The sequence below is a fragment of the Anomaloglossus baeobatrachus genome, chromosome 1, assembly GCF_048569485.1.
Source record: "Anomaloglossus baeobatrachus isolate aAnoBae1 chromosome 1, aAnoBae1.hap1, whole genome shotgun sequence".
NCBI lineage: Eukaryota > Metazoa > Chordata > Amphibia > Anura > Aromobatidae > Anomaloglossus > Anomaloglossus baeobatrachus.
In genome coordinates, this window is record NC_134353.1 from 224605019 (window position 1) to 224620700 (window position 15682).

Here is a 15682-nt window from a genome sequence, read left to right on the forward strand (position 1 = left end):
TTCCACTGGGTGTTGGAAGTTGGTTGAAAGGGATGTCGGTCAAGCTTTAGTTCAATGGACACCTTTGTCAGAAACAGATATAAGTAAAAATTAAAAGAATTTTTAACTCATTAACTGAAAAGATAAAGTGAAATGCATATTAACTGGGAATCAGAGAAGTACATACTGAGGACCCATAGATACAAAATGACCCTCCATAATGGGGCCAATTTTCGCCACCCTGACCAGAAAGGAGTTTTATTTGTTTATGGCTATGCCCCCATTAATGTCTGTTCTTCCATTTTTCTACCCCTTTATTACTAATAATGCAGATAAGCCTAGTGCGCCTCCCATCTCTTCGGAGAGATGGGATGTTGGCCAAACAGCTATCTGATGTAAGTGTCCAGCCTAAAGGCTTATGTACACTGTGTGTTAAATGATGACCACCAAAATGCTTTATTGGTCAGCGATTGTTTCATTTCCCGTTTACAGGCAGTTCTCTTTTTAGATATTCACTGAGCAATCTGTAATAAATCAATTAGTGCACAGACTGTCATTGTTCTTGGCAGCACAAGTCCTGTTTACACAAGACCATGCACTGCCAAGAGTTATGAGCATTTGTGCAAACCAAAAGATCATTTCACCCTACAAGTCAGCATTGGCTTGTTTGTCTGGTGATTGGCCGACGGTTTAGACTGCAAGATTATCGTGAATTGAGCGTTCCAGGGAGTAAGAGCAGGTACTTATGATCACTGTCAAAGTGAACTGTGGATCTAGATGTATAAGCAATCCAGAGTACATCTGCCCATACAAGAAAGACCCCAAGTGGGAAAAATGGAAATCCGCTAGTAGCCTTTTTGTGTCGTTTAATGCAGATCACAGTTTAACACAAATGGGAGAAATATTAGATATAAACAAAGTTTATCTTCTGCAATCCATGTTTGAGTAAATTCTATCACACTAAGCAGTTCTTCATTTTGTCTCCTCTTGATTGTTTACTTCTAGGGACAGTTTATTGAATTGTGTAAGACCATGTACAATATGTTTAGCGAGGATCCAAGTGAGCAGGAACTCTACCATGCAACGGCAGCGGTCACCAGCTTACTGCTTGAGATTGGTGAGGTGGGCAAACTCTTGTCCTTGCAATCTGCAGAAGAAACTCCAAGTCACTGCAGCACAGAAACGCCAAGTAAAGTTCTCGGAAAAAAGCCAATCCAAACCTATCAGTATGTGCAATCAGGAGCCTTCTCCAGCAGCCTGGTTTCCAATGATAATACAGAAGAAATCCACTCTGATCAAATGGAGGAGGTGAAGCTTGAGGACTCTTCTCCGAGAGACACCGGGGCCTGCTCATCTATGCTCATATCAGATGATGAGACAAAAGACGATAGTTCCATGTCCTCTTACTCTGTGCTGAGTGCTGGGTCACATGAAGATGATAAACTGCAGTGTGAAGATATTGGTGATGATACCATCCTTGTACGAAGTCGTCACCCAGCTTCTTTGCCAGTGAGTACTAGTCTGGACCAAGACTGGGCTGTTACATTTGAGCAGTTCCTTGCTTCTCTCTTGACAGAGCCAGCTATTGTTAGATACTTTGACAAACCAGTGTCCATGATGGCGAGGATAACTAATGCTAAAAATGTCAGACTGATGGGGAAAGCTTTCCCTTCTACAAGTGACTATGAGATTGCTACCATCTCTGGTTGAAGAACACTAGGGTAGTTGTAAATACTATTTTACCATAGTGAAGTCTGGATCCCATCAATCCTATTACAAGAGCAACATCTGTTTTAATATTTTAGTCCAAAAATGCACAATTTTAAAATGACCATCTGAAGATTTATGGATTTTAACCTAGCGTTTCCCTTGGGATGCATCCGTTACATAGGCATGTGTACATACAATTTTAAATAACAAATTAAGGTTTTTAGACTACATAATTACATATAAACCTAACCTGAAAATAGGATTTTATGTTTTGTCCCAATAGAACAAGACTATATTGTACTGTAGATAAGACGATACATGGTAAAACTCCACAATATCCTCTTTGGGTGAATATTACATCCCGTGTCTTTTAAGAATCCTGTAAATAAGTTATGTGATCTTGGAGATATTTAGTCAGTTGGAATGCATTGACACTTTATTATACGGTATCCCATCCCTTTTATGCTAGTTTTTGCTGTCTTTTGAGCACCTGCACTTTGAATTCCTGCTTCTTCATACAATGAATTGCCTGTTCATCAATACGTCTTTCATACAGCAATTTTTAATTATTTTTTGCTCTCCTAGTAACAACATAGTACGTCTCCAGGAACAAGTGCATTTGGTGATATGACTATATATAAATAAAAATCTGCAAATCTGTGTTGGACTCTAGGTTGTTTCATTGTAGAAGGATGTGGAGTGCACAAGGTTTTCCACTTATGACCTCATTTTGTAACGTGTATCAATGCATTTTATGTGTGTATATATATTTTTTTTTAATTTGGAAAGTCTTATTTTTTTAAAGCTATTTTTAATTTCAGGTAATTATTGTAATATATATATATATATTGAACCCCATAGATGTTAAGAAAATGTAACGATAAACCAATGCTGCTGTTTTGTTCTGCTGTTTACAAGAAATAAAAGGGTTCATTGAGAAACTGCGTTCTTTTCATTCATGCACCTTGTGGAATCATTTGTCATTCACAAAATTCCTGTTGTTTTATTAATCTGAACTACTGATAAAGGAGACTTCTGCTCATTTACTACCCGGTTTCCATGAAAATAAGACAGGGTCTTGCATTATTACTTGCTCCAAAAGGTGGACTAGGGCTTATTTCAATCCACTGTGTGTAATATATATATGTATATGTGTGTGTGTGGATGTATGTATGTGTGTGTGTATGTATATGTATGTATATGTATATGTGTGTATATATATATATATATATATATATATATATATATATATATATATATATATATATATATATATATATATATATATATATATATATATATATATATATATATATATATATATATATATATATATTATACATATATGTGTATATATATATTATACATATATGTGTATATATATATATATATATATATGTATATATATATATATTATAATAAATATATATAATATATAATATAATAAATATATATAATATAATAAAAGTATATATAAATAATATATATATATATAATACTCACACACACACACTGCACATAATACGCCCCAGCCTGTCTCCTCTCCAGCTTTAGATTCCTGCAATTAGGAGACCTTTTGGTGACAACCTTGTCACATGTGATGTCACAAAGGTCCTAAATCTGTTTTATCATAGGGATATAAATGGGGGGCCCTGTGAAATTGCCAAGTTTGACCTCACTCCCTCCTAACACCAGTCCTGCAAACCAGCCTCTCTCCTGTTCAGTTCTTTTAGACTCCCGCAATTAGGCGACCTTTGATTACATCATGTCACATGACTGTGTGAAGTCATCAAAGGTCCTTAAACAATCTTAACCTTGCAATACAACTGCTGGAGTACCTAAGGGGCCCTGAGAATTTGTGCAGTTTGACTCCACACGCCCCCCCCCCAACGCTGACCCTGACTGTAACTAGGGCTTATTTTTTGACTAGGGTTATATTTCAATAACAATAAAATAAGGGTTAGCGCTAAACCCAATGTTTCAATGGTTCTGCAGCTAATTTTTCTAGGCAAAAAACCCTTTAATGCCTAAGATCAAATAAATTCATATGTACAATATATAGAGATACCTATATATAAAATTTGCGCTGAACCACAACAATGTATTGAGGAATAGTATTTTATTTTGTTTTATTCTCCACTCACACCAAAAAAATATATATAATATAAACTCTACTACCGTGTTTTTCCAAAAATAAGACCTCCCCCAAAAATAAGCACTAGCAGGGATTTTCAGCATTTTCGGAGAAAGGCTTAAATATAAGCCCTCCCCCGAAAATAAGCCCTAGTCCTGGATCAATAATAAAGTGTCCGTGCAGCTAAAAAAGTTAGATACTGCAGGACACTTCATTATACACAGCGGCACCCGGCAATCGCACTCACCAGACGCCGAGCAGCAGGACCTGCAGTGATCGCACACATCAGCTCACACACACACACACACACACAGTCACCAGATCTCACACACAAACATCGGATCACACACAGTCAGATCGCGCACACAAACATCGGATCACACGCAAACATCAAATCTCACACACACACACACACACACACACACACAAACATCGGATCGCACACACATCGGATCGCATACACACTGAACTCATCCATTGACACCCATCTCTTCTCGCCGGGAGAATCCTGAGAGGCAGTGCGGTGCAGCGCGACGAACAGGACCTGCGGCTGGACACGTGACTTGCTCTCATTCCCTGCTGCCGTAAGTGCTGGATGTGATGTGATGTGATGTGAGTGATCTGCTGTGTGTGTCTGCAATCGGCTGTGTGTGTGTCTGCGATCTGATGTGTGTGCCTGTGATCGGCTGTGTGTGCCTGTGATCGGCTGTGTGCGCCTGTGATCGGCTGTGTGCGCCTGTGATCGGCTGTGTGCGCCTGTGATCGGCTGTGTGCGCCTGTGATCGGCTGTGTGTGCCTGTGATCGGCTGTGTGTGCCTGTGATCGGCTGTGTGTGCCTGTGATCGGCTGTGTGTGATCTGCGGTGTATATCTGTGATCTCGTGTGTGTGTGTGTGTGTGTGTGTGTGTGTGATCTGCTGTGTGAGTGATCTGCTGTGTGAGTGATCTGCTGTGTGAGCGATCTGCTGTGTGTGTCTGGGATCTTCTGTGTGTGTCAGCTAGCAGCAGGGTAGGACGGCGTGCAGCACCGACCGGAGATCACAGGAGGACCTGGGAACCACGCAGACGTCCTGGTCTGGTGAGTATGAGTCTCCTGGGAAGTGGGGGGGGGGGTCTGCTTTTTTGGGGGTAAACTTACCCCCAACCGTGTTTCTCCAAGAATAACACCTCCTCCAAAAATAAGCCCTAGCGCTTTTTTGGGGTTCAAAAAAAATATAAGTGTCTTATTTTTGGAAAAACACGGTAAAACATCACATATTTAAGCATATGAAGCCTCAGCCGACGGCTATCATATGCTGATGGTCAAAAGGACAAAAATACAAGTACTTGATTATAATTTTAAACTTGCTTAGAATGACTAATTATAAATCTCAAGAAAGGGTTTTATAAAAATCTTTACAAAGTGCACAAAAACCCCGAATTATAGATGAATAATTTTTTGTGTTACTATACCACAGAGACCTCAAATGTCACTTTAAGTCAAGTACTCCACATAAGCTGCAGTTGTCTTTATAGGGTTAAATATTAACACATCTAGCGGATCCTTGAGGAAGGGGACCGGTAAGGGTATGTGCGCATGTTGCTTTTTACCTGCTTTTTACCTGCTTTTTACCTGCTTTTTCTTCTGCGCTGTTTTAATGCCAAAATGGATGTGTTCTTCTATTCAAGCAAAGTCTATGGGAATTTGGGTTTCTTGTTCACACTATGTTGTTCAAAATGCTGCCTTTTTGTGGCAGAACTTTGGTCAAAAACTCAGCTTTGCATTGCAAAACCCAAATGGCAAAAACAATTGACATGTTGCTTCTTTGAAAAGCTGAGTTTTTGACCAAAGTTCTGCCACAAAAAGGCAGCATTTTGAACAACATAGTGTGAACAAGAAACCCAAATTCCCATAGACTTTGCTTGAATAGAAGAACACATCCATTTTGGCATTAAACAGCGCAGAAGAAAAAGCAGCAAAAAAGCAGGTAAAAAGCAACGTGCGCACATACCCTTACACCCCTGAAACGCGCGTCGGATCAAGCTCATTGCACCTATTTTCTTCTTACGGCGGAACAGCCGGATTGTGTGTTTATAAAACCCTTTCTTGAGATTTATATTCAGTCATGCTAAGCAAGTTTAAAATTATAATCAAGTACTTGTATTTTTGTCCTTTTTGACCATCAGCATATGATAGCCGTCGGCCGAGGCTTCATATGCTTAAATGGTATGTGATGTTTTAGTAGAGTTTAAATTATATTATAATATAATAAATTAAATTATAAATTATAAATTATATTATATATATAATATTATATTATAATAATAATATTATATATATTTTTTTTTTGTGTGAGTGGAGAATAAAACAAAATAAAATACTATTCCTCAATACATTGTTGTGGTTCAGCGCAAATTTTATATATGGGTTATATTTCAAGCCTACTGCAAAAATCCTGCAGTAGGTCTTTTTTTCAGGGAAACATGGTGGATTTTGATTAGCATAACTGATTTCCATACTATGCATCTGCATATACTTCAGCACAAAAAAGATATATGGTAGTAGAAAAATTGGCTTTTTTTTTTTTCTTCCAGAAACAGTGCTACTTTTGCCCGTAGGCTGTGTCAGGTATTGCATGGCAATAATCAGTTTGACAACTGTGAACTTTTGTCTCTTAAGCGGAGATTAAGACCACATAACCTACTTGCACAATTGATAGATTTAGAAATAAAAAGTTAAATTTCACTGAATAAATATGACCTTGTTGCAGTAACCACATACAGATGGACTGAAGTGGAAATGTTGCCTCTATATTAGAGTTAAAATTTACAAGTGTTAATCTTTTGTGATGAACATTGAATGATTTACTGTAGAAATGTTACATAGTTAAACTGGATGAGGCACTTGGCTTATACCACGTCATAGAACATACGGCCAAAGATTGCTACGTGACACTGCTGCATCGGAGCATTAATGCAGGTGATTAGTGTCACATTGCCACAACCCATAAGTGACCAAGACACGTTAAGTTGGACTCTCAGATTTTTGCTGAGTTTTTGTTGTGGTACCCTAGGGGGTAACTCATTCAATTGTATTACGCAGTGATGTAGCAGCAGGACAACGATCTTTGGTTTGTACAGCCTGCTTCATTAACACATGTGACTCCGCAAAAATACACTTCAAACACTATGGCATTAATAAGAACATAAATCACCTTTATTACAATAAATCTGCACCCATACTGCTGTATTAGTGTTCAGTGAACCTGACAGGTTCTTCTTAAACTATTTGTACCAATATAGATAGTTATTATGTAACCATAATCTAGGTGATAACTTGCTGATGATTGGGGACTCAATCTGTGGCTCCCACAAATCCCAGGCACTACTGTTTTTTTGCCGTCCTATAGTAGCATGTTAGTGCACATGCTTGATCATCACTCCATTTAGACGTAAATTGGTCCGATTTTTAAGATCATGGTTTATAGATATAGTCCTAGTCTTACAGTTGATAGGCTTTGGAAAAATGATAGAGAATTTGTTTTTCTACGGTCTTCGGCCATAGTTTTCCCAAACCAATTTCTTCCATTGAAATTATGCTGCAATTTTCTTCCCTGCACAGGATCAATAATAAATATTATACATTCTAAAATGTTTGACACACAAAACTAAATTTAATGTATGGAATTTTAATAGAATTTTTAGTCTTAGAGTACAAAAATCTGAAGCAAAACTGTAACTGCCGAACTAATACATTAAATTCTTGAACACCTAAATTTATTTTTGTATCACTGAATAAAAGTTTCTATAGGAATGCTTTTACGTAAATCGTGGTCTCTGTACTCATTATCAGAGTTCATCGGACTTCGCTTAAGGTGAAATGATGCAAGCATTATGGCAGCTATTTGAATTGCATAGGAAATGTTTGTCTATCTCGACCTCTAACTTTTACTACGTAAGTGGTGTAGACCTAAAATTGGTACAGTAAAGGGTCCCAATATGTTTCTATAGGAGCCTAATAACAGGAATAAAATTGATCTCTAATGCTGCCATGTGCATAGGAAGGGAGGGTAATTCATTAAGGGTTATGGTAATGGAAGTTTTTACAGGTGTTGGAGACTGTGAAGAATTTTTCACAGATTCAATTATTTTGGGCATGAATAATAGTGAACTCTATAGCTGAACCCACTGTATGCCAATAGGGTATGTTTGTCATGTGCAAATTTTGAACAACCAAGTAAAGTTGAGATCCAATAGAGATGCCATAATGTGGCCAAAAATGATGGACACAATCAGTTTGACAACCATGCAGAGCTACGTGGGCCCTCACAATGAGATTAAAACCATATAATATGTTTCATCCTCATTTCATAGATCTACAGTGGTAAGCAATAATGTGTTTGTCTGGCTTCACATGGCCGCATTTCACACTTCATGTACAGACCACAATTACCGAACTCAAAGGTGTGCGCTAACCCAAACAAGCCACTTCTTACATGCCTGTGAGGAGGGTACGTCAAGTCAGCAGTGGTCAGTCTGGAAATCGCAACCCATCAAGAAACGTAAAATATAGATGTGTGAGGCCAACGCCGGGGTGTCACAATCTACTGTATTCAAACTTTATCAAACAACTTTTTTCTATCTACTAGGATACTTGAAAAGTTTTATTTTAAGGATATTGACCTATTGAAAGGTCTTGGAAAGATCCAATAATACATTTAATAATCTCGTTTACAAGGCCTCTTGCACGTTATAAATATTGGTTTTTTTTTAAAAAAAAGGAAGATTACATCGAAACATGAGTAACACAACTCTTTAGAATCACACTAAGATTAATCATAAAATAAAAAAATGCTTGGCGTTCTCCTAAACTGCTATTCTTCCGATGCCATTGCTGCGTCCCCCGGCAATCACGTGACTGCTGCAGGTAATCAGCAGCTGCTGATCGGCTGCAGCCTTCAAGTTTTCTTTGTTGAGCAGATTTCTGCTCTGACCGAATAGTGAACAAAAGACTTGAGTTGAAAATCATTACTGATACAATTTATATCATTTGAGAATAAGGTGTCATCGGAAACCAAAATCATTTACCAACTAAGGACTAGATCCAAATCACCCTGAGAATCAAAATAAAATTTAAATCATATGAGGATCCAATTTGTTTACATATGTAAATATGGCTTCCACGTGTCTGTATGTAATCACGAAAATTGCTAGGAATGCTTTTGTTAAGGCGGTAGATGCTGCCTTGGGGAATCTTCTTGTAGACCTAGTTCAGGGCACCAGTGCGTTTCTGGACAGGCTGTGGTGCTACTTGATGGCCGCACTGATTCATAATGTCCCAAAGGTTCTCAATTGGTTTTAAGCATAGGGATTGTGATGGCCTGTCAATGGCATCAATGTCTCCATCATCCTGGAACTGACTATACACTCTGGCCACATGAGGTCAGGTAATGTGCAGCACAAGAAGGAAACCAGTGCCACCTGCATAAGGCTTAATAATGTCTCTGAAGATTTACGGACAGGTTAATGTTGGCTATCACATACAAGTTTGTGTGATCCTCCAAATATATTACTGCTGAAACCATCACTCACCCTTGATGACGTTGTAGGCACTTTCTCCATGGCATCTCTAGACTATTCCATGTCTGTTACATGTGCTCAGTGTGATCCTGCTCTCATCTGTGAAAATAACAGGACACCAATGGTGAACTTGAAAATCCGTGTTCTCTGGCAAATGCTAGTCCATTTGCATGATGCTGGCCCTGCTGATCTCCTGATGCCCTCTGTTTTTTCTCGTGTAATGTCCCATGTGTTTTGATTTGATTTGTGCTCATTAGATTGTGCAAAGAGACACAGAAAATCTTCTTGTGATGAAACATTTAGATGGAAGACCTGTGCGACCTGATTGTGCCTCATGTTGCTACCAGTAGAGATAAAGAAACCAGCAAAAGACAAAACTAGAGAACAATCAGTCGGGAAAGATAAGGAGAGACATTATTTTCACTAGCTGCAAAACCATTTTCTATTTGTTGGTTGCCTTTCTATTGCCTCTCCAGTGCACCTGTCCTGACTTTCATTCGCATCAATGCAGGTAAAATTGATTCACAATTGCTTCTGCTTCCTAATTTTAATTGATTTGGGATTATAATGTGATGTGCAAAGGGGCCCTTATATTTTAAGCAGTGTGTGTTTTTGTTCATAGAAAGAAAATAAAGATGCTAGATTGGCCCATCCAATAGAAAATGTGTGGAAGAAACTAAAATTCATAATTTATAGGAGTCCACAGGACCTTTAAGATTTGAAGTGGAAGAATGGGCCAAAATCACACCTGAGTAGAGATGAGCAGACCTGTGGAAGTTTGGTTTGGTGGGTCAGCCGGACTTTACATAAAGTTCGTTTGGGACCCGTACGTGATCTGAACCCCAATGGAAGTCTTAATTGGGCAATTCAGACCTCTGCCTGCATGCAGCCAGCCAAGAACAGATCACTTCCGGAGGCGCGTGGGATTTTTTTTGTGCACATTACATCCGATCACGCTGTTGTTACCCCCAGTGAGAGCCATTCAGCCACTGCAAGGGGCTCGCACTGGGCTGAGCACCGGACATACCCAAGCACAGTGATGTTCACGCAAGTTGTGTTCATACAAGTACTTGAACTTTTTTTTGTCTAAAGTCTGTGTTTCGTTAGAACACCGAACCTCTGGTTCGCTCACCTCTACCCCTGAGCAATGCGTGTGAATAGTTTCTCCATACAGGAGATGTCTTGAAGCTGTGATCACCAACAAAGGCTTTTCTACAAAGTATTAAATACATATCAGTAAGTGTGTTCAAAACTTTTTCCCTGTGTCATTTCTCATTATTACACATCAGTAAATTTATGGCCATCTGGGGTTTGATTTACTTTGCCCGTGTGGTCTGGATTGGTTGTTACTGACATCTGGTGAGAAATTCATGTCACTAGCACCTTTTAGGGTTCTGTCATACTGGTGTATAAAATGGACAAGTGCAATGTAAGAGAAACACTCTAAGGCGGGCTTTGCACACTACGACATCGCAGGTGCGATGTCGGTGGGGTCAAATCGAAAGTGACGCACATCCGGCGTCACTTGCGATGTCGTAGTGTGTAAATCCTAGATGATACGATGAACGAGCGCAAAATCGTCGTCATCGTATCATCGCTGCAGCCTCCGACATTTCCATAATGCCGGGGGAGCGACAGGTACGATGTAGTTCCTCGTTCCTGCGGCCGCACACATCGCTGTGTGTGAAGCCGCAGGAGCGAGGAACTTCACCTTACCTGCCTCCCGGCTGCAATGAGAAGGACGGAGGTGGGCGGGATGTTTACATCCTGCTCATCTCCGCCCCTCCACTTCAATTGGCCGCCTGCCGTGTGACGTCACTGTGACGCCACACGACCCGCCCCCTAAGGAAGGAGGCGGGACGCCGGCCAGATGGACGTCGCACGGCAGGTATGTGCGTGTAAAGCTGCCGTAGCGATAATAATCGCTACGGCAGCTTTCACTATATATCGAACGTGCGACGGGGGCGGGACTATCGCTGCAGCATCGGTAACACATTGTTACCGATGTCGCAGCGTGCAAAGCCCGCCTAATTGATCTCGGGTCAATGAGGCAGAGCAGATCTGTGGGTTTTTCTTCCACTCAGATCGAACTGACGATCTGGGCACAAGTCTGGGCACGACTTGTCAATGTGTGCGGGGAAAAAAAAATGGATGCCACAGGGATGTCCATGTGACGTCCATTTTCTACAGATACATTACCTTCTGCACACTGTAAATGGTTCTGTAAATGATTGTAGAATAACTGCTGAGAAAAAAACGCATTACCTACAGATGCTAAAAGAGAAAAAATCGCACACTCGCATGACATTAGGGATATCAAACGGATTTCACTCATCCAACTTTTCTGGGTGAGCATGGGGCCAATTTATTATAAGTCAGTATGAGACCATCGTTAGAAATATACTAGCTGTACTACCCGTCTTCGCCCGGGTTTATAACTGCTGTTAACAAAATAGAATGTATTAACAAAATTGTATTCTGCACACAAAAAACACAAAACAAATAGAAATGTAATTATTAAAAGGCAAAAACTAAGCTAATAGAAGCATTTCACAACATATATTTCATCACCACAGATATTCCACACAGATTTAACTAAATTGGCCAAGTAATGTGCTCTGTCTCTTTCCAGATCTGTCTTTCCTCGTCTGCCTCTTTCCCCGTCTGCCTCTTTCCCAGCTCCTATAAGCTTCTTATACTATGAATGTCTTTTGTTCCTATAGCAACCACTCACAGCTCCTACTAATAACCTGTAGTTCCAGGCTCCATTTACTTTAATGAAGGCATGTTTTTTGGAGAGTAACTGAAAAGCGCGGGGTTAAATTTTCCTGTCAAAACATAGTCTACGATGTTCCCTGGGTCACATGAGGTGTCTGTGCAAAATTTTGTGATTGTAAATGCGACGGTGCGGATACACTTTTCGTTTCACTTTTTCCCCATTATGTAGATAGGGGTAATTGATAAATTGGAATGCACGGGGTTAAAATTTCGCTTCACAACATAGCCTATGACACTCTCGGGTTTCCAGACGTGTGAGTGTGCAAAATTTTGTGGCTGTAGCTGCGACGATGCAGATGCCAATCCCTTAGAGACACACGCACGCACGCACATACATACATACATACATACATACATACATACATACACGCACATACGCACACACGCACATACATAACTACACACACACGCACATACATACATACACACACACACATCTTTATATATTTATATATTAGATTTACTTAGACAATTGGTGGCAAATTCAATTCTTATTTCACCCACGATTTATGCAGCAAGAATGGCACAAGTTGGAACAGATCTCCCCAATAAAGAAAATATGTTTTGTGACTGTTACTATGATGTAATCTGCTCTTCCTATATTACAAGCCATATAGCAGCAAGTTGATGATTATACTGATTTTATCCAGCGTAAGAGCTGGTTCAATCCAGATTCTGCAGACTTTGCTCCTTGTTTGTCATCTGTATATTCCCTACGCCCAATGATAGAATAGTATTGCAAATGTGAACTCTTCAGCTGCACCAAAGGACCTGCTATCACTGAAGACTTCACTGCAGGTTGTCCGTCCTTTCCCTCAACTGCCCCCTTTGTACAAGGCCTCGTTCAGACAGTGATTTTTCTGCTAGACTAAAAACATGGTCTGATGTTCTTCAGTATTTTTGATCAGAATTTCACAAGTGTTTGGCTAGTTTTGCAGATTTCACCATCAATATTTAATTATCAATTTTCTTGTATGAAAAATAAGTTCCAAAACTTCTCCCTTTAGTTACAATGTTAATAATCCACAGCAAACAGTACATAGATGGTAATGTTGTCTGGCAGTGATTTCTAAAAGACCTATATGCAGTGGCGTAACTAGAGTTTGATAGGCCCCGGTGCAAAGATCGGACCTGCCCCCCCCTTCTACGTACACCGACACTTGGAGTATGGGATAATGATGCTGACACTTGGCTCTTTCCATCAGCACCCAGCTTCCCTATGTTCTGATATACATCGTGTCATCGGCACCCAGCTTCACCATGCTCTGCTATATGCACATCAGAGCATGGGAAAGCTGGATGCTGAGGGAAAGAGCCCTTTTCCCTCAGCACAAAACGTTCCCATCCCATGCTTGTATCTTTGTCCCCTGTTGTATAAAGGTCTCCAAATACTATAATGGCCCCCACATAACCTTCCATATAGTATAAAGGATCCCACATAACCCTTCATATATTAGAATCCAGCTCCATAGTCCACCATATATTATAATGCATTACCCATAGTTCTACATGTACATCTACAATTCACCCCATAATCCTCCATATATTATACTGCACCACAGTCCTCCATGTATTATAATGCACCACAGTCCTCTATGTATTAATGCATTTCCCATAGTTCTCCATGTATTATAATTCACCCCATAGTACTCCATATATTATACTGCGCCCCATAGTCCTCCATATATTATAATTCACCGCAGGCCTCCATGTATGATGCAGCCAGCCCCCCATGTTCCATGTATAATGCAGCCAGCCGCCCATGCTCCATATATAATGCAAGCCCCCCCACGCTCCATGTGTGGCGCCCTGGACAAGCCAGGTCGTCACAGAACAACACTAACACACCCCACACTCCCGGTCAGGCACACCTAAGTCAGACAAAAACCCTTGTTGCCTTCCTCCAGGGGCTGATGTCCACACCAGGGGGTGGGCCAGGTGGTTGGCCCCACCCACCGAGGAGTTCACAGTCCTGGAGGTGGGAAAAGAAGGAGTTGAGTTTTGGAAGTGAAAGTGGAAGGAGGGAAGTAGCAGTTGAGCAGACAGAAGTTGGTCCGGGTGTCTGGCCCGGACGGATCAGCAAGGTTGGCAGACGGTGGTGACCGTCTGCAGGAGTGGCCTATTGGAGCTTGCCGTAAGGACCGTGGAAGGGCGGTGGCCCAGCGGTACCGGACCGGTACGCAAAGAGAAGCCAGCACCATCCGGCAGGGGCTTACGGACCCCGTCAAAGCTAGGAGTCGCCGTGAATTTGCCAAATCCGTTAGCGAAGGGAACCTCCTGGGTTTCCCAGCAGCCAAGTCCCGACAGAAGGCAACAGTCCAACCGAGAGAGGGAAACACAGTCACCGCCAAGGCTAAAGTTCCCAGGAGCAGAGCCTGCGGGCAAAAGGGGCTCCTTCAGCACCCATCCAAGCTGGGGAGCGGGTTACCGGTGGGAACCCATTGGAACCGTACACGTTACACAGGTGCAGGGAAAGGCAGTCACCATCAACCTGCCGGGAGGAGAAACACCGCAGCCGTCTGTGGGACCCGTCCATCCAGCCGTTTGTTTTACCGGAGACTCTGTGTACATCATTGGCTGAGTGCCGTATGGCACAGCGCGACCCTGCACCTCACCAGGCCCCGTAACCCGCCTGCCATCCATCCCTACCCCATCACCGGGCCCCGGGACAACCAACCCCCTACCCACAGAGGGAATAACTAACATCCAGGCTGCTACCTGTCATCGCTCCCAGGATCCCCCGTCCAGAGCAGCGGTGGTGTCACCAATCTCACCACAACGGTGGGTGGTGTCACGGACAATACCAAACTCACGAGGACACGTGAGGACAGCAGCGGAGGAACGAGGAGAGCGGTAAAAATGTGTTTGTTTTTTTGTTTTTAAATCAGTGCATACTTGGGGGGCCGGGAGAGCATGGGGGAGCTGCCAGCAGTATACAGGGAGCATGGGAGAGCTGCCAGCAGTATACAGGGAGCATGGGGGAGCTGCCATCAGTATCCAGGGAGCATGGGGGAGCTGCCAGCAGTATCCAGGGAGCATGGGGGAGCTGCCAGCAGTATACAGGGAGCATGGGGGAGCTGCCAGCATTATACATAAAGGCATGGGGGGCTGGCTGCATTATACATAAAGGCATGGGGGGCTGCCAGAATTATACATGGAGCATGGGGGGGGCTTGCATTATACATGTGTCGCGGGCGGAGGAGGGGACGCTGCGCTCTCCCACTGCTCGGGTCCCGCTGCTGCGGCTGCTGCTGCTCGGTGGTGGCTCGAGCAGTGGGCCGGATCCCGGGGACTTGAGCGGCGCTCCTCGCCCGTGAGTGAAAAGGCTGGGGATTGATTGTGGGGATTTGGTTATTGTCCGTGACGCCACCCACGGTTGTGGTGAGTTTGGTGATACCACCGCTGCTCTGAACGAGGATCCCGGGAGCGATGACAGGGAGCAGCCTGGATGTTAGTTCTCCCCTCCGTGGGTAGGGGGGGTTGGTAGTCCTGGGGCCCGGTGATGGGGTAGGGATGGATGGCA

At 42.1% G+C, this 15682-nt stretch overlaps 1 protein-coding gene across 2 annotated transcripts in view; it reads left to right on the forward strand.

The window, feature by feature from the left end:
• Nucleotides 1-2630, forward strand: part of TBC1D9 (TBC1 domain family member 9) — a 98521-nt gene extending 95891 nt beyond the window's left edge. For both annotated transcript variants that reach the window (XM_075348352.1, XM_075348360.1), the window contains one exon: nt 985-2630. In XM_075348352.1, the coding sequence (XP_075204467.1) occupies nt 985-1689 (705 nt within the window). In that variant the 3' untranslated portion in view covers nt 1690-2630. The remainder of the gene's footprint in view (nt 1-984) is intronic.
• Nucleotides 2631-15682: the final 13052 nt, after the last annotated feature.